Source organism: Phaethon aethereus, assembly GCF_964289735.1.
Source record: "Phaethon aethereus genome assembly, chromosome: 3".
Taxonomy (NCBI): Eukaryota; Metazoa; Chordata; class Aves; order Phaethontiformes; family Phaethontidae; genus Phaethon; species Phaethon aethereus.
Window position 1 is genome coordinate 70,175,468 of NC_138576.1, and position 23,070 is coordinate 70,198,537.

General features: G+C 41.2%; 1 protein-coding gene across 1 annotated transcript in view; it reads left to right on the forward strand.

Moving 5' to 3' along the window:
- TMEM242 (transmembrane protein 242) overlaps positions 1–18,437 on the forward strand; it is a gene marked incomplete at both ends in the record, with an annotated part of 33,135 nt that extends 14,698 nt beyond the window's left edge. Inside the window, 2 exons of the mRNA XM_081998283.1 lie at positions 3,405–3,542; positions 18,339–18,437. Of these exons, the coding sequence (XP_081854409.1) occupies positions 3,405–3,542; positions 18,339–18,437 (237 nt within the window). The remainder of the gene's footprint in view (positions 1–3,404; positions 3,543–18,338) is intronic.
- Positions 18,438–23,070: the final 4,633 nt, after the last annotated feature.

Here is a 23,070-nt window from a genome sequence, read left to right on the forward strand (position 1 = left end):
CAATTCTTCCAACCGGGCTTCTCCCGTGGCGTCCTCTGCGCTCGACCGGTGTTCAACGATGAGATTCCATAGATCGTATCACGTCGGGGTCACCAGTTGTGGGAGAAGGATGGACTTCACAACTCTATGAGAGTTATATTCCGAAGCCGTTTATTGTCTTGTCTGACTCCAATATATATCATAATCTTTGTTTAGTCACTGCACACACACTCATGATTGGTTACAGCTTGTTACACACATTATTGCAATTGGCTATATACAAAATATCATGCGCTGTCCACGCGCCTCTCACACGGTCAGGATTCGCTGCCTGCAGATGTTCCTGCGCTCCTTTGCTGCTTCTTAGTTGTTTTCCACAGCTCCTTCTCCTCAAGGCCGAGCCGTGCAGATATCCAGCTGTTTACCAGCTTCTCAATGCCACAGCTCCTTCTTCTTAAGGTTGAGCCGTGCAGATCAACGCCACAGCTCCTTCTCCTTAAGGTCGAGCCATGCAGGGTGATCCCAACAGAGAGTGGCTTGGGGAGCTCCTCCGCCAGCTCTCTCAGTACTCTCGGGTGGATCCCATCAGGCCCCATAGACTTGTGGGTGTCCAGGTGGCTTAACAGGTCCTTAACTGCTTCCTCCTGGATTATGGGTGGGTTATTGTGCTCTCCATCCCCATCTTCCAGCTCAGGGGGCTGAATACCCTGTGGATACCTGGACTGGCTATTAAAGACTGAGGCAAAGAAGGCATTAAGTACCTCAGCCTTGTCCTCGTCCTTGGAGACAATGTTCCCCGCCATATCCAGTAAGGGATGGAGATTCTCCTTGCCTCTCTTTTTGTTGTTAATATATTTGTAGAAGCATTTTTTATTGTCCTTTACAACTGTGGCCAGACTGAGCTCTAGCTGGGCTTTTGCTTTTCTGATTTTGTCCCTGCTTGACCTAACGAGATCCTTGTACTCTTCGTGAGTTGCCTGCCCCTTCTTCCAGAGGTGATAAACTCTCCTCTTTTCCCTGAGTCCCAGCAAAATCTCCCTGTTCAGCCAGGCCGGTCACCTTCCCCGCCAGCTCGTCTTATGGCACATGGGAGCGTCTGCTCCTGCGCCTTTAAGATTTCCTTCTTGAAGACTGTCCAGCCTTCCTGGACCCCTTTGTCCTTCAGGACTGTCTCCCAAGGGACTCTCTCAACCAGTGACCTGAACAGGCCAAAGTCTGCCCTCTGGAAGTCCATGGTAGCAGTTTTGCTGACCCCTCTCCTTACTTCGCTCACAACTGAGAATTCTATCATGTTGTGGTCGCTAAGCCCAAGACGGCCTCCGACCACCACATCTCTCACCAGTCCTTCTCTGTTTGTAAACAGCAGGTCCAGCAAGGCACCTCCCCTGGTGGGCTCACTCACCAGCTGTGTCAGGAAGTTCTCCTCCACACACTCCAGGAACCTCCCAGATTGTTTTTTCTTTGCCATGTTATACTTCCAGCAGATGTCCGGTAGATTGAAGTACCCCACAAGAACAAGGGCCAGCGAATGCGAGACTTCTGCCAGTCGCTTATAGAATGTCTCATCTGTCTCTTCGTCCTTGTTGGGTGGTCTGTAGCAGACTCCCAGCAAGATATCTGCCTCATTGGCCTTCCCCCTCATCCTTACCCATAAGCACTCTACTTGGTCTTCACAATCATTGATTTCTATACAATCAAAACACTCCCTAACATACAGAGCCACCCCACCACCTCTCCTTCCCTGCCTATCCCTTCGGAAGAGCTTATAACCATCCATTGCAGTACTCCAGTCATGAGAAGCATCCCACCATGTTTCTGTGATGGCAACTACATCATAGCTGTCCAGCTGCACAATGGCTTCCAGCTCCTCCTGTTTGGTGCCCATGCTGCGTGCATTGGTGTAGATGCACTTGAGCTGGGCTATTGATTTCAACTCTGGCACGCCACCCCTAGGCTCATCTCTAGTGAGCCTGATTTTATCCCCTTCCCCCTTCAAGTCTAGTTTAAAGCCCTCTCAATGAGGCCTGCCAGCTCATGAGCAAGAATCCTTTTGCCTCTTGGAGACAGTTGCACTCCATCTGCTGCGAGGAGGCCCGGTGCCATGTAAACTGCCCCGAGATATATTATTATTATATTTAAGACTATAAAGGAAATAATTAATTATTGAATATATTTATATGCTTGCACTCTCATTTATGTTTACCTGTGAGCAATAATTGTTTTCCCAAGATACGCAGTAAGTAAGTAGGACTGCTCAGTTGTGTAAGGACCATAGATGCCAGTCTTTACCATCTGAAATCTATGTTTCCATGTGAAGAATTGAACAGCAATCCTTTGGGGAAAAAACACCAAACCCTCCTGCTGACATTTACCACTACGAGCAGGAGGATTATGTGTGTCCGACTGCTGTTGCACACAGGTTGAAGCTGTCCCATGCCAAATACGTGCAGTAAGGTGGGCGTTGCAAGATAAGAACGGCTGGCTAACGGTGAACGTGCGGTGCGAATCGACTGGTGTCAGCCAACGTGTAGCTTGTGCCGTTGGTAGCTGCAATGTGCATTTATGTGCTGCCACAGAGAAGGTTTCGTCATGCTTGAGACCCCATCATGGCTGAGGCTCCGTTCTTCTTGGCCTGAGGTGGCTTTTCCAAGCGACAGTGTTTTGTGTTTTCAGAACACGTCTCATGGCAGACTCTTATGCAGCAGTATCTTAACAAGTGGTTAAAACTGCCTACTCTTGTTTCTGACAAAAATGAGAAGTGTGGAGACTGCAGAGCATTTTCTATGTTGCCACTTGGTGAACTCTGCAGGGGGATAGGTTCGGTGTTGTGTTTTGCTCTTCACAAATTTTTCTTAAATGGTTTCCAGAGCTCCTTCAGAGTTGCAGCTCCTCAAAATTAGTCTCTCAGTCACTGTTATACCCTCTCTGTGTCAAGCTGAAAGCTGCTCAGGTTCCTCCAGTTTCCTAATCTGCTGTTTCAGGAGGGCAGACAAAGACCTGTAGGCCAGCAGTTGCCCCCCACCCATACACTCCAGGAAAAAGTACCAAAATCAGTGACGTACAGTGATTATGTTCTGATGTCACTGGCATAAGGGCTTGTGACTGGTTTTGATTCCGTTTTGTACTTTGACTGGTGGAATAACTGAGTGTCGGATTCCAGTGCCCACAGTTGACTTCAGCATTTCTGGGTAATAAAAATCATCCCCAGGTGGTAGTGGCAACCATGAAAGCTGCTGCTGGTGGGAAGGCAGCTCATCCACCCCTGTGCTCTTTGGGTCTGCTGGCGGCCTTAGCAGTTTCTGCGGCCACACTAATACAGCTGGCAAGTCAGGAAAAATTCTAGATCACCAAGTTAACTTCTTTTAGTTCATATTTGTTTCCAATTATTGTTCACTTTGTCTTGATCACTTTATTTTTGGTTCTAGGGGATTACTGCCACAGCTGCATTACCAGAGAGTGGTTCATCACTGGCCTTACGAGCCCTAGGATGGGGCTCCCTCTACGCATGGTGCGGGGTTGGGTTGCTAAGTTTTGCCATCTGGAAGGCTCTGGGCGTGCACAGCGTAAGTAGCAAGTACCACTCCCTCAAAGACCATATTTTTCCTTGGGTAATGCATCTTGGGGTGGCATCTCTATACTACTTCAGCCTAGGAGTTACACCTTTATCCATCACATGCAGAGTGACTAACCAGAGTGCATGCACACAGGGAAGGTGATTATTACATCTGAAAAAAACGGGATGTTGTGGGAGGAGACAATTTTGGGGGAGGAACAGTTTTGTCCTGCTTATGTTTATTTGCACAGATGTTTCAGATTCTTCACAAAAGGACCAGTGTTCTAATTTAGAGACTAAAATAGTAGTTGCAAACTTTCTATATCCTTTCCTTATTGAATTGAAGGCTACCCCCTGAATCCTATCTTTAGAGCAATCTGTTTATTTGTCCAAGTTCCATTTTTTGCATCAAGACACGGGGGACATAAGAAAAACTGAGAAGAAAAGTGCTTGCTTTCTAGTGTGTTGCTGGAAAGGGCAAGGGGGCAGAAGATTGAGTTTCATGTGCAATAGAATGGTGGTCCATGACATGCCACATCAAGGCAAAAAAACTTGGGAAGCATCTGTATATCCCAAGAGGCCAAGGCTCTCCTTAGTGAATTGCTCATGTTCCAGTGTTTCACAGCGTTGAGCGTGAACACTAAAGTTCATGGAAGAATTTTTGTTTGTGATGAGCCATTACTTCAGAGTCCCCTGCAGCTATAAGTTTGGCAGAACTGTCTCCACCCTCTTTAGGACTAGGAGCGAATAGACTTCCTTTACCTTCCATGGCAAATTATTGATATATTCAACAAACTGTCTCCCAAAACTAAAAGGAAGAAGATACTACTCCATCCCAGTACTGTTCTCATTAGGATTTATTCAAGTTCTCACTTCTTGTCTACTCTGCTGATGTATCCTGTAGGTCACGATTTGGGTCCCAACATACAGCATTATCCAGTCCCTTGTTCCTTAGTTTCCAATGTTGACTCTCAATAGGAACCAGTAAAGGAAGGCAGAAGACCAAGAAATCATAGCAGGACATAGGAGGCAGCTACAACACATTTTCTTTAAACCCAAATCCTCCTTGTGAGGCTGCAGTGGAATGGCAGCGAAGGGGGCGGAAGGGTGGGAGTACCGGTTTATACTCTCTGCATGCAGAGCTACAACAGTCCACTCAGCTTACTGTCAGTTACATGGTCAGACAAAAGGATTCATTTCACACTGTGCTGCCAATTTTTATTTTCGTTCCGTCAGAGTACTTCTGATCCTGCTGAAGGACAGCAAAATCTGACCCTAATCTGCAGTTTATGTTAGCTGTTTCTCGGTAAGCTGAATTTCTACTTCCTCGAGAAGTACTGGCCTACACCCACAGCTGCCTGGTTTCCCTGCGGGACTGCTTTCCCTGAGGCTGCCTGACAGGGAACGAACACATAAGCTTGAGATGGCCAAGCCCCAGGACATGTCGCAGTCTGATGGGGCTTCTGGCTGCCTGACAGCAGTGGTGCTTGTGTCGGAAGCATACAGCAGACCGCGGGGCATTTTAGAGACTCAGTGAATGTTCCTGGTCAGAAAGCTGCACCTTATTTTATTCTGTGTTGTGTTAGTGTTGAAAGGAGGTGGAGGAAACCATCTGAAGAGGCTCTTGCAAACTCGTGTTGGTATTGGTCTCTGTTGTGGAATGCTTGTGTTTCACCGTATTGCACAGTGAGAACTGCAGACGCTGAAGGAAGCGGATTTTTGCCAAGAGACTGTGTCTGCACATGATTTTGAACAGCTCTCTGCTCTCCACTGACATATTTATTGCATTCACTACAGACTTTTAAATTCCCACTGCAGAGAGGAAACACGTGCAATAGTGCTACTCATTATTGCAGAATAAAAAAATTAGCATTTGTAAATTTCCTGTCACATTTTTTCTGCTGTTTTATTATGTATCTGTTAAAATCATATATGTATATATATGTTTAAAATTGCTGGAGGTACAAAAGCAGAAGTATGTTAAAAATGAAGTGTTCTGACCAAACAGAAGAAGTTGATTGGCATTAAAAATATATTTCTAGAATAAGTCATCTTTGATTTTTGATTGTTGTTGACACTTTTTGCATACTGCTTTATTTATTTATTTATTGCAACACTCAGGAGCAAATGCTGACTTTTGAAAGACAGTATTTTTGTGCTTAAATATCATCTTCCTGAACAGCTGAAATTAAATAAGGGTTATAAACTGGACGGTATATTATTAGTTCTGGACTCTTAAATGGAGACTCATTTTGAGAAGGGCCTGTTTGTTTATTTTCCTATTCCAGGGGAACATTGTGATACTTTTGAAAATCCTTAATTTCTATCATGTAAGCAGAGCTAATAGATTAACAGTCAGTTAAAAATACTGATTTTTAAGAACTCAGATGCATATGTTGTGTCTAATAATTATTAGATAGCCACAAAAATAAGTTTTATTTGAGGAAACTATTTACTGAAGTTATCACTGAGTGAAATAAAGTTTCTTTCCACGTAAACTGTTCAGACCACGGAAGACACCGTAGAATTTACACTAAGCTCAGCATTTTCAAATGAACATTTTAATTTCAGTGAAACACTTTAAAAAGAGGCTCTTAGAGATTTACCAGAATGAAAATGTCTTCAGTGCGGCTGAGTGCTGTGAGTTCAGTTGCTCTGTAGAACACACAGGTTCCCAATACCTGTAGAAATTACAATTTCAAACCTAGCATCAGGTATCAAGATTTGAAAGCTACGAACTTCTTCAGCCTCTGAAAGTGCTGTGCTGTACATGACCTGAGGGGAGACTTGACTCATTTTGATGTCAGGAATCTCTGTGCGCTTAATGACTAAAACTTTGGCAGCTGGACAAAGAGAACCAGAGGTTCTGCCCAGCCTCTTCACCCTACTGCCTTTAACAGTAACCAGCTGCCTTTGGGACCTGCTAATTAGCAATCTGGCCTTGCTGGGCAGCAGCTTCATTTGTTTCAGAGCTACTGGTAATATTGATAACATTGCTGACAGCTAATATAGTCTCTCAATATTAAATTGTTTCTCTCGGTATTAATTTGTTAAGCATAATAAAATTCTGGTTGTAAGCACTGCAGATGTTTCATTTGGCAAACGAGAAAGCTGCTGCTGCCACACATAGGAGTAACTCAACTCCTGTGTTTTCTCAAATCCACTGCCAGCCCTGTCCCTGTGACTGTTGTGGTGGGATCTTAGCAAATAAAGGACTGACCTTCACTTGCAGAGTTTGGAGGGGAGTTCCGAATCAAGTAAAACTGAGTTGCTAAGTGTGGTTTAATGCCTTGTGTCATGTCCAGGAGTAAAATACAAGAAGCCACAGTGGAAAATCAGACCTGATGGGTTGGCAGGAATCGCACCAAAAGGAGTAAGAGAACTAGGAGATCTTGCAGCATAGCTGACTCGGCCAGGAAAGCTATTGAGCAGTTCCACTCCCAGCTGGCCAGCCCGTGGAGACGGCTGAAGTTCACACACACCAGAGCTTGGGCTGGCTTTAAAGGAGAAGGAGAGCAAAGCTTGTTGGTGAATTTGGAGAAGTGCAGTGAAAGATGTGCTCAGTGCTCTTTGTGCTTTGTCCTCTGCTCATGTTAGCTATGTGCTGGTTTGAAACGATGGACTGCTCAGTTGGTGTGACTGAATTCTCCAAGTCCTTATGTCAGCATACCTGCTGTAAATCTGCTGTGCGGGGACTTGCCTCCGTAGGAAGAGGTGGTGAGTGCCTCCCGCACACCTGAAGGGGTAGAACTAGAACAGCAAGGTGCTGCTATGGTTTTGGGGTGTTAGGGGCCAGGGAAAAGCTGGTATGACTGTATGCTTTTTCTGCGGGGAAAAGCCTGTTGTCTTTTTTGCGCTGACAGAATGAGCAGTTTTAATTACCTTGTAACGACCTGTTTTTGTTTTTTGTTTTTTTTTTTTAAACAAGCATTGCAGTAGGGGAGAACGGTGCTGCCATTAGTTAAAGCCCAGAAGAGTGGTTTCACTTGGTATCGTTGCCAAAATGCTGTGATTTTTAATGTTCAGGGGTGTGAGCATAAATTGTCGACAGGAGAGTGAGGGATTGATAAAAGTATGTATTACTCTAAGCTTTGTGACTGTTTAAATTATCTTGTCATCGCTTACAAAGTCAGAGATGAAATGATGAGCAAACCAGCACGATATTTCGCTGATGAGTTACAACTGCTGTAATTAATCCATGTCCACCATTCTGAAGCAGCGTTGCAATTGCTCAGCAGTTTGTGTCATGGAAGGAAACTGACGCCACAGTTCAGGATGCCTCATCCTTACACCTTTTGAGACGGACTGTGTTTGCCATAGAAGCAAGTTGTTGCTAAGATCTGTTCCAGACACTGAGGTGATGCACCAGCTTTGGTGATGCTAGATTTTTATTTAATCTTTTTGGTTTATTGGTTCTTAAAACAGTGTTGTGACAATGCCTACTTCCAGCTCTTAAATGGCTTTGTTGTTAAAGGTGGTTCCCTGTAGCTTTACAGTCTGCCGCTTTTTATGCCAGCGTGAAAACCCAGGGGTGGTGGTAAGTAACTGATCTTTATATCTTGGTAAGGGATATAAAAGATTTTACGCTGTCTCAGGTTGGGTTGTTAATATCCCCTGACTGCAGTTACCACTGTTGTAATCTGAGGACAGGCTGGTAAGTAATAAACCCTACTAAATTCCAGTCAGCTCTTATTCCTAAACAGAGGAGTGATGGATCTTGCTTTGATAATGGTTTAAGTTCTATTTTTCAATAATGTAAAAGAGAAATCTTCATTTTCAGAACTTAGGAGATGGTGGTTATCTAGTTTTATATTGTACCTCTTGCAGAAAATAACCAGCTGTCAGTAATAACCAGACTTTTTTAACTTGCTCCCTGCAATCTCTTAGGAAGGTATTTAAAATCAGTCCACCTTTGATTATCTCTGGGCATAGAAGCTCTGTCTATATTAGCAGGTATCATTGACCAGCAGCGTTGGGGCAGTGAAGCCACTGGGGGCTGAGGACCTGACATCTACAAACATTCCAGGGTATTTTTAAAATTTGGACTGACTCTGGCCTTGCCCCATGGCTTGAATGCCTGTTTGCAGTTGGAATGTGTTATGTGTGCTCCTAGAATGCTGCTTCAGTTTTGTGCCACCCTAAAGAAACCCCGTTGGTGCATTTTGAGACTGTGCAGCAGTACACAAGCTCATGCCCAGTAAGCACGGACAACTGGGAGACTGAGCAGTCCTGATCTGAACCCCAGCGCTCGCCCAGACACACCGGCAGCCTTCCTCTCTGAGGAAGTATGTGTGCAATGTTAAACACAAGCTTAACAGTTGACATCTGGCTTGAAAACAAAATGACACCTTTTTTTTCACAAGTGTATTCGCTATTTAATAACTTCTACATCATGGCATTATCTTCCGTGGCATTATCTTCCAGGGTTTTGAGCTCGCAACCTCAGAACCCTGTAGCCGCCCACTCCTGGTGCAGTGGGCTGGCTGTTTTCTGATGCAAAACACTGAGGTATTGAAATAAATTTTGTAGAAAAGAATGGATTTGGCCAATTTATAATTTAATTGTTTTGAAAGTTGAATAGTAGTTGAAAATCTTATTTCAACATTCTCCATATGAAATGCTCAATGAAGTTTTAAATTTTCAATTGAAGAATAAATGGTGTTTTACGCAGTACAATTTTTTTAAAAGTAAAAAATTCAAGATTATCTTAAAACCCCTGTAGTTACAGTTGACCTAAACAAGTATTTTCATGAAAGTTTAAAAAAATTAAAACTTTCTTATTTTATTTACCTATTCTACAGGTTTTATGATCCACCACACCTTTTTGTTGCTTGGAAAAATGTTAGTTTCACAATTTTCTACAAGTTACAGTTTAATTGTAAACCTTTGGTTTAAATAAGCAGGTTTTTGTTTTAATTAAACTTGCATCCATAGAATACTTGACAGTTATGAAAACATATCTATGAATGCCTGATGTGTTTTTTTTTTTTAACTATCAGCAATTATGAGCCTTCTTTTAAAAGAACAATACCCTCAGCCCTTGTAGCCTGAAGCATGCAACAATTAACAAACAAGATAAATTATGCTTTAAGAGCCCTTTTGCTCTTCATGCCCTCAATAAATTAGATTTTATTTCCTCAGAAATAAAAGCATTCTTTCTCCCATAGGAAAAGAGCCAGGATGATTCATATGTAGGTTTGTGAGATTCTGATTGTTGCTTCCACATCTGTTCCATGGAAGGCTGGGAAAATAGAAGAATTGCCTAGCAATTTGTGACTAATATAGTTATAAAATATTAGTTTATCATTTTTATGGTGACTCCTAATAAAATATCCTGTTTTTCATTGATCTTAACCTTTAAAATACTAACAGTCTGAAACAATTGCACAGCTGCGAAGAGACATCTAAAACAATTAAAAGCAATACAGAGAATACATACTTGCAGTGGTTTTGTTGGTAAGGACATTTCCTAGGCAGGCTGCTTTTCTCTAGAGGAAATCTAACCTCTAAATCATCATTTTAAGCATAAAAATAATACCACCACCACCACCCCAGCTTATTTTGAGAGATATTTGATATAATTTTGTGAGACTATAGTCATAGGTACAGTATAAATACAAAGGACTATTGGCTTTAAGGATGAATTAATTTAAAAAACAGAATGAGAACATGGAGACATAGTCTTCAAAAACGTCTGGTTTTGGCATCTCTAAATAGTACTAAGGTCTATAGATCTCCGCCAAGTCTAGGCATATTGCAGTGGGTGAAATTTTTATGCTATTTCGTAGATGAACTAATGTTACTATAAAAGCAGTATATCTCCTAGAATCATCCTAGAGTCATTCCTAGATTTTCTGTTGTTACTAGGCTTTAATTTTAGTTGTATTTAACCCTCACCTAAGTATTATTTATGAAGTTTCTGTTCCTTATCATGCTTATGATTGATTGCATAATAAAAACATATCTTTTCCTTGCTATTTCATGATCGTACATTTCAGTACAAATCAAATCTGCTCAGTTTTTTTATTGTCCCTTTATTTCCTCAGTATTTATTTAAATTCAAGCACTTAAAAAGAAGGTGGACTACTAGTACAAGTTAGCACTTCCTCCTGGTTTTACAGGCATTTTCTGTACTGCTTGTATTGCCTAATTAGTTTGGTGTGGAGGAAACTTGCCTCCACACATATGTACTGCTAATATTTTATCCAGGAAGTAAAAAAAAAAAAAAAAAAAGAGAGTAACTTATGAACTTCACTGCATACTTGATAAGGCAGAAAGCTTATTCAAGGAATAAGATCATCATTTTCCTACTGGAAAGCTGCTACATCTGCTTTATGAATAGGGACAGCTGTAAGTAAGCATGTCAAGAATATGGGAAGACTGTAGCTGTAGCTGTCTTGAGGAATTACTCTGCTGTGTCTTGGAAGAGACTCGTAGCTGTTGTCTGCCACCAACCTGTTAAGAAGCTAGAAAGAATAGAACAGTGTTCAGCCTTTGGTCTGAAATTGCCTCTGTGGAGCAGTTCCATGTTGCCGTAAGTGGATTGAGTGGATTGATTGGCTTCTCGGCTGCACGTAACTGTGAACAACAAAAATCTGCATGAAAGCCTATCTGATAGGTGCAAATTAGTCCTACTCGGTCTTGGTCCCATGGGATCTTCCTGTGCTTTGTTAAGCGTGGCGGTATGGCCATGCTTGTCTTACCATTGTGTGGTCCAAGGTCCCAGCTGCTCTGCTTGCCTGGAGGTGCCCAGCCGTCCCTGCCAGGCTCTGGGCATCACACTGGCTCTGACAGGTTTCCGGCGTGGAATTTGGCCCCAGTCGTGGCATTGAGGCTTACGCATCACTGAAGAGTTTTGGGTTTGTGCTGGCTCTTTTCCCAGCCATGAATCTCACTCGTGGATGATACATGTGATTAATTCCTGCACATAGGGAAAAGTTACTCAGGTTGCCCTCTTCAGGAAGTGCCTGCTTGCAGACAATTCATATTTTTACTTTAATTCAGAAATCCAAATTACAGCACAGAAGAGCTTATGGAGTTGGGACACTCGTCCTGAGATTTTGGGTCCATTAACTAACTTGTTTTATACACTTAGATATTTAACTATTTTAAATTTTAAATTACTTTAATATTAATTTTTCAAATTGCCCAGGGTGACTAAGGAGCGATGACTAATACGCCATAATAGATTAATCATGTGGATGTCCTTTCCAGGCACCCAGATTTGAAAGTAAGATTCTGCAGAAATAAATGGCATATTCCTCAGTGATTTCAAAAGTATTTCACTCCATTTTTCTGCATGGCATGAAAGCCTTTTGCAACAGGATGGCATAATCCAAACTTTGTACCATTATTTCTGTTTTGAAGTCTGATGCAGCATCACTGAAATCAATGAAATCAAAAAGGCTTGAGAATGAGACACTGACTTCATCTACTTTGAAATATCATATACTACAAAAACTTAAGTCCTTGGCATTTTATTTCAGAAAGATCAACATGGAAATGTGTAAAATTTTAAAGGATACTCCTGTATCTCTGCACCTAAGCAAGTTCCTTTTTTTTTCAGGGTGTGGTTTACAAAATTCCTGTCTTGGTGTATGTAAATTAATAGCTGTCTTTCCCATTGCTCATAATGAGCTAAGCCTTTCCTTTTTTTGTATTCAAAATAATCTAGCCTTAAACCAGAACAGTTTTGTTTTCTTTAGGCTTTCCTACTGGAGTGGCGTCTTCTGCCTTTTATGATAGATGTATAGAAAGATACTTTCAGGCTACCAGTTAACAATCCCGCTTTGGGGAGCTAAGTGACATTTGCACAGAAATTAAACCAGACAAAGTGGGGCTAGTAAAACACGTTTGTGATGTAGAGCAGCTATTTGTGAAACACATTCATTTATGCATGAGTAACATGGCTGCTGCACACTTGGAAAAGTAACATGAGGAAAGTATTTAATATATTTTTTTCCCTTCATGTGACCCAATCATTGCAAGAGAGACAGCCTGACCCTTGTCACTTGACATGTCTCAGTAGTTCACCAGTAATTTGAGACAGAATATGTAGTAGCCGTGGGAGGCTGCTATATATGTGTAATGGTTTGGGAACTGTGACAGCTTTGTTCTAAACAGTGACAATCCTCCCCCCCTCTCCCTGTAAAGTCACTTAGGTTGTTTTCATGTTATTTTTCTTTTAAAAAGCACAGGACATGTTTTACCCAATGTTTTACATGGTATTTATAGGGATAGGTTTCTGGAAAAATACGTCTCTGTGTTTAATTTTAGGCATTGTGAATGGCCCTCTGATTTCAAAGAGAGTACTCAACACTGGGTGAGGTTAAGCGTGTGTGCAGGTCTCCATGGGGTAGGGAATTAACATGAGCTTTTGACTTCTCTAGATGGTTTAACAAAGTTCTGCTGCTGCTTTTCTTTATGCAAGCCTGAAGCACTGGAATCAGCAAACAGGTTGTGAACAGGGTGCTATGACAGTGCAGTGTGAGGTGGTTAAATATTAGGACGTATACTGCCAGGAGTGACCCTCTGAGGGCCATTTTCATAGACCTGTGGTTCCGAATAATCTGAACATTCATAATGCCTTTGCCAATGAAGTGTAAGATCTAAGAACATGAACGAGGGCTCTATTCTCCATCCTTATTTCAGAGGTCAGCGTGCAAACTGGCGCAGGGTGACCCGCAGCGAGTGCCCCGTTTCACAGGGAGAGCGGGAGGATCGCCTTCAGCCAGCGGGCTCTCTGCTCTGCCCTTCCAGTACTCTAAGGGCTCAGCGCTTGCCGTTTTCTACAAGTAGCTTGCTGTTCCTGTATGCGGACCTCGGTACTCGTGTGCTAACAAGGGCGACAGCAGTCATTTTAAAATTTGGGAAAAGGTGGCCAGAACAATCCTCTCTGATGCCCTTAAGCCCAGGGCAGCCCATCTCATCTCCACGCCTTGTGAAATGGGAGGTGCCTGCGGAGAACGCGGGGCATGTAGATACTGTATTCCGCTGCCAGTGGATATTCCAGTTCAGGGCATCTAACCTCATTTCACTCGGAAGCTGGTGTAAGCAGTTCTCACTGGTACGAGTACTAAAATAGGAAACTAATAATTCCTAGAATCTGGGTTGGCTTATTATGAATGTCAGACATTAAAGAGAACATTTCTTTGTAAAACTTTCATTCTAGGATTCAAATAGACTCTTTTAGCCCCTCTTCTACTCATTTTAATATGAACGGCCACGTAAGTGCTCTCAGTAATAGTGCTATCCCAATTTTTGCGTGACATTCTGTCAACGATGTACATTAAAAAGAGATTATTAAATGGAAGATGCTTTTAGGTCCCCATATTTTTGCCACCTGAGGCAGGATCATTAGGTTAAGATAAGAAAATAACAGCGATCTGTAGCTATTACAGATTATTTAGTGCAGTAAGGTAGATGATACCCTTTTAGAAAGAAGCCTGACAGTCAGAGGTGGAACAGTTACTGTAATTTATTTGGCAGGAAAAAACAGCGTCAAGCTTTGCAATATCTGTGATAAAAAAAAATGAAATTCACTTGAGTGAAATTCACTTCAGAGAGTTGCCTCCAGGAACGGAGCATGCCGGAATGTTAAATCAAGAAATGTGTTACAAATCGTTCATGTACCACTAGATTCAGAAGCAGCAGCTGAGTGTCCTGTGAGACTGAAGGCAGTGGGAAGAGGTAAAATACATTCAGCTTTTAGTGCTTGGTTTACTGCACTATTAATTGAAGACATTATCACAGTTGAACCGAGTACACCGGTGTCAGTGTGGCTGGCAATAATAAAGAGGCAGCCATTTCAGTGAATTATTTCAAAACATTCCAGTACTTAGTACATAGCACGTTAGCTTTCATAATTAAACTAATGCCTTTTGATTTGAGACCACTGGCATGTGTGTTGTGGAATCTGGAGGAAATAGAAGATTTCCAAGGAGGGAGAGGAGAGAAGAGACCTCCTGAGAGGCGTGTCTACTAAATTGCAGCATTTCCCTCATCAGGAATATGCTTGTCCCCTGAGAGGTAAAGCAGGTAAAGACAAGGTCCCAATTCTTGTGCCTCAAGTGTGCAGTATTAGTAGAACATAAAGCTAGATTCATCATCTTCACAAGAAGCTCGCCACACTGCAGGAGGTGACTGGACACTGGTAAGCCCAAGTCGTTGAAGGATAGCTAATTTACATGGTTAGTGAACGAATTTTACCTTCACTACAAGGATCCTCTGAAACTGCCATGAGCCTGGTATGATACTGTCAACCAAATGCAAGCAAGAACAACCCCGAGGCCAGCGTGAGTTACTTTGGAGGCCAAATTTAGTCCTAAATATTTGGCCAGTCAAGGCCCAAGATACTGAGCTCGTAGTCTCTGACTGAAAGAAACCTAAAATTCGATACTAGAACGGTTCATTAAGCAGGCAGACATTGACACTGGGAGAGAAGGGATAGGGACTGTGGGCTGCGGTTGCCATGGTTATTTACGGGTGTACACACTGGTTCCGTTGCATCAGAGAGTAGTTATTTTTCGAAGTCTTCTCCACACTTTTAGGCGGTGGGGCAAGCGAGCTTTAGCGGAGCTCTGAGTGCAGGGAGGACAGTGGCTAGGATTTGGAAGTACATTCAGGATAGCAACGAGCACAAACGTGGAAATGGAGGGAGGAACTCCGAAGCTGGTGTTATTAGTGGAACAGAAGAGAAAGGGGAGATACCTTAGAAGTCCAGATCAAAGGCCTAGTGAAATACTGTACTGCACTTTCTTACTGGGAGGAGAGAGGGGTGGGGAAAACAGAAGCCCGTGACTAATTATGTTGCTTAATGTATGATTAACTCAAAAACTGTTGTGGAGAGAAGTAATAGGGTGTGGTATTCTTTAAGTTGTATAGAAATGAAAACTTCTAGTGAGAGTTAGTAGCCGTGACATTTGTATCATGAAGAAATTGGCCCCGTTTGGACACACTGTGACGACATTATGTATTAGTGAGACACGTGCCGGTCTCTGTAGATAACGTCCTTCTTCAGTGCCTGATGACCTAAAGCATAACGTTGAGAAGGCAATGCACGGTGGTGATCACCTTGGCATTATGATTTATTAAAACAGCTCACTGTCCAGGAAATGCAATGGTGGAAAGTTTGTGGAAAAATGTAAAACATGGTCAAAGTTGTGAATTGCAATGAAAAACTGGGCAGAGAGGGCTTGTGGAAAAGGGCACAGACTCTGGCAAGAGAGGGGGTGATAAATGAGACATTGAGTCTGACATCACTTGCAAAGTGGTTTTACAAATAAGCATCAAAATCTGAGAAGACAAGGCTGAGAAAATTTCTTCAGGGTTCTTAAAAGCAGAAGAAAGATGTTGAATATTTCAGATTTGGTCCACATGTTAAGGAAAAATTGCTTTTCCAGGAAATTAGTTGCTTTTACCTGCAGAACATAAAGTAGCATTCTGAGGGGAGGAAAAATCTGAATATTCTCAAATCTGCAGCTGCTAGTAGTAGCAGCTAAATAAAATATTTCTAAATAAACCCCTTTTTTCTTTCAGAATAGAGCTGTAGTGTTTATTTCCCAGACAAGATTGCTTTTTGCATTCGAGGGTTAGGGTTTGGCATGTTAGTAATTATAAGGTAGCTGTTAGAGTGAGGAAGCACTGTCATTTTCTGAGTGGCTGCCTCACCCATCGTCCTCTTTTTGGAGGCTTTATATAACTGTGTTTAGTTTTCCTTTGGTTTTGTGTGTCTTCAGTGAAGTAACAGAGGTGTCCTGTAGGACTTAGGAGTGCGTCATTTAAATTTGACACTAAAAGTAGTCTGAGTTTAGAAATAGCCAAAAAATCCACCTTGCACCAGATCACTAGCTGGTATAAAATGTTTTATTTCCAATTATACCAACTGAGCTACAGCAATTCACTGACCATTCCTGCGTTACCAAACACCCAGATAATACTTAGAGTGAGATGAAAGAGTAGAAGAGTTAGTTCGCTCTTTAGGAAGTAAAAAATGTTAATTAAATTGAATACTTTCTGCACATCAAGAGAATGGGGTAACTTAATTACAGAGGACTGGAAAAAGCAGCTAAGCCAAAGCTCCTAAAGCATTTCCTACTGTAAATGCTTGTATTTAATTGTCAGCAATTGTTTAATGTAATTTGGGCTGTTCCCCTACGTCAGCTCTGATACTGGTGTTTAGTATTCTTGGAAATATTAGCTGTCTGTAAGAGCTTTTCAGTTTTAAAAAAGAAGCAAAAATATTAGTTTAGGAACAATTGTGGGTGATTGCCAAGATTTTTAAAAACCAAGAACGAATAATTAATCAAAACAGCTATCTGATCGGAATATAATATAAGGCAGACAGTGAATTAGTTTTTACGTAAGAACACAATCAGGATGAAACAAAAAGGGTAATTTGGCTCTGATTTTCCTCCTACTTTATATAATGTATTTTTATTTGATTAGCAGTACCCTGGCATTTTTACACAAAAACCTGAGTTCTAAAATGCTTTCATCCGTCATAGTTAGTTATTGTCTTAGTAAAGGATTGGCAATTTCTTTGTAAATTGTTTCTCATTCTTTGTATCAGCTGTAACTTGAATAATTGCATTCCAGCAGCATTTCTCTAAAGAAGTACCAGTTCTTTGTCAGAATTATTCATATGCAGAAGGACTTGAACAGAAAATGCCCCTAAGCTATTTGTAAAAAACTGATGACCCATAACACACAAAATATAGGCATGTTAGAGAAGATGCCTGTGTGGCTGTTTAGAATATTTAGATTTCCTGGAACCTCTCTGTGGGACACACTTCCTGAGACAGCATTTGGTCTTCAAGAGGTCATTGCATCCAGTGTTTGAATACCACATCCTGTCTTCTCTGCATGAATGTCATGGATTCTGTAGAGCTTCCTAAAAATAGCAGTCCAAAACTTCCCCTGTACATCCTGCTGTGTGTGTAACAGGATTTTCACTGATTTGATTTTTCCATGCCTATCCTTTAAAAATATATGTAAATATATATGTTAAAATCTTGGAAGAAACAAACCCGCTAAATCTAAATGTTATCTTCAAACAGAAGTGATTTTTAAAGAAATTAAATGTCAGTTCTGGCTTTCCAGGACTATTGGATCAGCCATTGGTGATAAAATGGTTATCATAAATACAGATTTGGCAATTGGTATTAATGTATTGATATACAGAATATAAAACTAGCAGACTTCACAGCATTTTAATTTAACAACAGTGAAAGAAAAGTTGGTCCTATATGTCATTATGAATCTTGTTTTCCTTCCTACTAATGCATAAATTTGAATGACACTTTTTTTTTGTCATCTGTACATTATATGGTGGGATAAACCTGAACTATCAGGGCTGACCAGTATTATTTCTTTAATCTTTGTTGTAAAATCCTTGAACAGACCTATTGGGCCTTTAATCCATTGCAAGTGTAGAAAAAGGCACTGCAGTCAAAATATGGGCACATTCTATGGAGGTACTTTTCCTCCAAACAAAAACATTTTAAATGTGTGTGTGTGTATAGTAGTTCATGTAACAGTAGTGAATCATTCACTGGGGTATAGGCACCCTAGTGTCATGCTTTAGAAGGGGGGATTGTTGTGGGTCCCTTCATACTTTTTTTCACTTTCTTAATTGAACCAACATAATCAGAGGGAAAGTCTTAATTTTCTGTTATTTTTAAAGTCTTTTTACCTCTTCTTTATCTCACACAGTTTATTTTGTGGAGTAAGCCTGGAGTTCATGGTGCTACTTTATTTACTCCTTTTTAATTGTTAATTGATTTTATTTTTTTAATCTCTTTTGTAGATTAAAGAATTCCAAACTAAAATGCAGTCAATGTTTCCAGCAATTCCTAAAAATAGTGAGTCCACTGTGGAATGGGAAGACTTACTTAAATCCAAGTGAAAGACTCAGAGCCATTTGGAGATGTCTCTTTCAGCAAGAACAGGAGCAGAAGGAGCAGAAGTGTCCCATCTGAAAAACAGAGACGAAAACTCAGACTGAGCAAGTTACTGACTGAGTTCACTGATCCTGGGAATACCAGTTAACATCTGGCAGCAAGGGAATTGAAATGAAAACAAAGCAAAACCGTTTATATTGTACTTTTCAGCGTGCTTGGTATAGTTGATTTGTGAGGAAGTGAACCCTCCCAGGTAAGTTGAATCCAACTTGAAAAAAGACTCTCTCTTCTGAAGACTTAAAGAAGAAACCGATCTTCGGTAGTAAGTATAAGGACAAAGCCCCAATAAAATCTTATCCTGTCCTGCGTCTTAAGAGGAATTTTAGGAAATTTCTCTAGGAAATGTCACTTTCAGTGACATTTACATGTTCCATTAGGAATATAACCATCAAGCCAGTTGTAACAGTTGTGTTGCTGAGCCTGGAGGTAAAGCATACAGTGCACTCTTCTAAAAATAAAGGAGATATTTAAATTTGCAACAGAGAAAGTAACTGAACCAAACTACTTTTGTATGTCTGAAAGGAAAGTTTAAAAATTCTCATATGCAAGTAGTGACCTGCTGAGCTCCTCTGTAGAGCGTCAGAAGAGATCTCTACATATTAGCTTTTTTAATCAGATCCCACAAACTTTGATAGTTTGCATAAAAACTTCTACTATATTTGTGTAGCAATTTAAGTTGTAAGTGAAAGAGGTGTAAAATAGTGAGACGCCCAGTTTGTCCTACACAAATATTTTCAGCTAAGAAACTGTATGGGCAGGGCTAGGTTTTTTGTATTTCAGTGGTTCCTGTGGATATTCTACCAGGAGAAGCAATGTGGTATTTTCCACACATTTTCCAGACATTTTAATTTCTACTGAAGTGTGGGCATGAACTAAGAAGAATGTCGTCTTACTCAAACATTGTATTTGCAGAACTGTAGATTTGTAAAAATTGCAGAAATTAAAAAAAATGCTATCAGTGAACAATCCTTTGTTGAATGCTCAGTTATCAGTTTTTTTTATTAATTGCACACAGTCCAATTAGTCAGTTGTCAGATTTAATAAAGTCGTCTTAAAACCTGTCTTTTGTGATTAAGTCTTTATATTCCTAGGAAAGAACATTAAAAGAAGCTTTAAATGTCAGATGAATAATAGAGAAGTATGGTTTTCCTATGAAACATGACACTAAAATAATATCTTTAAAGCAATTGAGGTGTAATAGTTGACATCTTTTCCACAGCTTGATGCTTGTAATCCAATATTAAATAAATTTTGGTGAATACTGCCATCGTACGCATATGAAAAATGGTACTATTTTCATATTTCCGTTAGTTCGTGTGCATGACGATACCTGTATTGCCTGTGCTTATGCATATTAGTGCTGAGTTACCAAGTTTAACAAGAAGCCATGTCATTAAAACTGATCAAGAACTAAACTAAAATGCAAATGGCATGATGTCCTTGAGGTTGCGTACCTTTAATTTCTAAAGTGGGATTCGGGTCACCTGTCTTTATCTGGATTAAACAACTCACCTAAACTGGTCATCCAAAGTTCCCTGCACAGTCAGTGGAGAAAGCCAGGACTGGTCAGAAGGTGACTTGCATTGTGCTAAAATGAATGGCTGCTCCTGGAATTGTACAAAGCATCTGACCCGACCTACCTGCTGGCTGCCTCTCAAAAAAGCCCCTCTGCCCTTGCTTACCTCCCATCAGCACGGTGACTGCATGAGAACACTGTTCAGAAGAAACTCAGAAGAAAAATGAGTGGGTTTTGGGAGCTTTAGAGATCTTGAGGGTTAGACAAGTGCTAGTCCTGGCACAAGAGACCTGTCCCTTCTGGGAATGGTTAGCCATTGGATCAGTGTAGCTATTATTAAAAAAAAAAATCCTTATGACAGATAGGATGAATTAAATCTGGAGGTGCCCTGTTATTATATGGACATAGAAGATCATGCTCTTCAAAAAATCCTAACATAGTGAAATATACACACAGAAATCTTTAAAGTGGAATCACACTTACAGGGCAAGTACAGAGTGATCAAGTAAATCCATGTTGAGGTAAAGGCTGAACATAAAACACCTTCCAAAGAGAGAGGAATTCGTAGATCATCTTATTCCAAGCTTTATTCTGGAAATGGGCTTTCTCTACATAAAAGTTTGTATAGAAGACTGCAAGCATAATGTAAAAGTAAGTCAAGTCTCAATCCACATGAAAAACGTGGGAGATCTTAGAATTTCTTTATTGCACTGTGCAGCTCTTTTCACTTGGTGAACATTCTGCTGGTTTTGTGATGGTTCATTTTTTACTCTTTATGAAAATATTTGGCAAAGATTTACAGGAAACCACAACAAAACCCTGAACAAATAGAGGGGAAAAGTACCTAGTACATCAGTAGCAGCTATATACCATAGTGTATGTAGTTATTGAAACTGAGCAAATAAAATTAGGCAAAAACCAACAGACAATATGCATTAAAAAAAAAATCAGGTTTCAAGACCCAAATACTAGAAATAGACATCGACACAAGAAAAGTTGGTGGGTCCAGTGGCTCCCTAATTACTTTCACTTTTATTTAAAAAATTGCTTACTCTCTTTCTGCATCAAGGGAGTGTAAGAATGAAACATGGAAGTTTATTTTCATTATCAACTTTTTCTGTGCAAAAAGTTACACTAAAAGAAGGGGATGTTTGCAACACTGCTATTCAAAGTGGGTAATGTAGCATAGCCGCAGTGAGTTTAAAGTTGTTTCAAGTCGCTTTTCAGCTGACCCCTGTGTTTCATTTACACTGATTTTTCACCAACTTTCTGGTCACATTTAGTTATAGGAATAATGGAGGCCATGTGTGTGTTGCGTTAAGAGGCAGATGCCCAAAATCAGCATTAGTAGTCCGGTCGCGCCCAGCCCCTTTCGTTGGACTATCACGGTTCCGGATGCACTACTAACATCACACTACCTGCTCAGCCAGACACCTTCTGAACTCACACGGCCGCACTCAGAGGTACGGTCGCGTTCAGAGACAACACACGCGGCTGAGTCAATCAATAGTGCGATTTATTGAAGCAACAGATGCACAAGTTCTTTGGATTGCCGGTGATAAATTCACTGTCTGCAAGCAAGTACACTAAATTGATTATGGTCGGGATACACACGCGTGGGGTGATGAAAAAACTCTAGAGATTCCTAAAATTCCCGCAGATCCACTCGGGATAGCCGAGTGTTCGAATCTTACCCAAAGGCGTCCCAATGGGGGGGAAGAGAGGGTCAGCCTGTCGGCGGATCCTAAAAGTCAGGAATGATGGTGTCTTCCCTGACATCCAGCTCTTTTCACACTATTTTATAGTGTTTTACTTTGCAGGTGGAGCTTGAGTGACTCTAGTCACACATACCTTTATCAGGATTGGTTCAAAATTGTCTCGCTTCGCGTTTAAAGGTACAGACTAGGAAAAATTCAGTGCGCATGCTCATTGAGGGGTGGCCGCACCTTGGGAGGTGGGTAACTTTTGCGAGGGGTGTGCGTTTTAATATTATAATGATATTATATTCCAAGTACAGCATTTCATCAAAGTTGACAGGTCACTGACCCAGGGCATCGCACGTGCAGCTTATTAATGTACACACTGTGTACCTTCAAATTCCCCTGTTCACAGAGCGTGGCTGCGACGTCTCCACTCCACTCCACCCCACCCTCCATGCAATTTCTCCCAGAGTCACCAAGTTCCCCTGATGTTGCCAACATCTAGGGTTGCCTAGGGAATTGCCATGGTACAGCCTCATTGTACACTAGTGCTACGTTCCACCCTGTTTCAATGCTGTTCTTAGAGGGTACATTTCCAAATTGCCCCTCAGTGATCACTCCACAGCATGTTCCTAAAATTAACCTGTAGGCTAATACTTACAATACACGAGCTCCCTCCACAATCGTATGTTGCTTGGATGGAAAAAGAGAAATAGGAAAACGGTGATGGAAAGAGATCAGCATGGCAAATGGCTGTGCGAGAAACAGTGATGGGCAGGCTACAAGCAGGCTACTCGTGCTTGCCGAGGGAGCCTGCGTAGTACCACCAGCCCCAAGGTCAGTAACGGTGTCTTTGCTATAAAAGGTGGCAAACGAAAACAAACTGGAAATGCTTGTTTAATTTGGTCCACTGTCCACTCTGGCAAAAAAGTCTCAGGGGCTTTTGCTGTGATTTTTGTCACCTACAGCATCTGCTGGCTTAAACCAGGCTCCTAAGAGCCCGTTGTTTTAGAAAATTCAGGTCACCTAACATAGACGCAGAGCAGAGTAGCCTTTGATATTTAGGCTGTCATTCAAAAATCTCCAGAGAGTTAACATGCCTGAAACTCAATTAAGGATGAAGAGCTGAATCAACACTGCGAGAGTCTGCGCTAGTGGTTGCCGAATTTTCAGACATTTCGAACCTGATAGGCCAGAAAACAATCCCATTGGGGCAAATGGCCTATTTAAGCAATCGGGATTGAGCTGACAGAAGTTGTCTGCCATTTGTCTGTTTCTTTAATAGCAGGAACATATTGTTAAATCAGCTAATGAGAAGAAAAAGTGTTTAACCATTAATGCGATCCTTTATGTGGCGTGCCA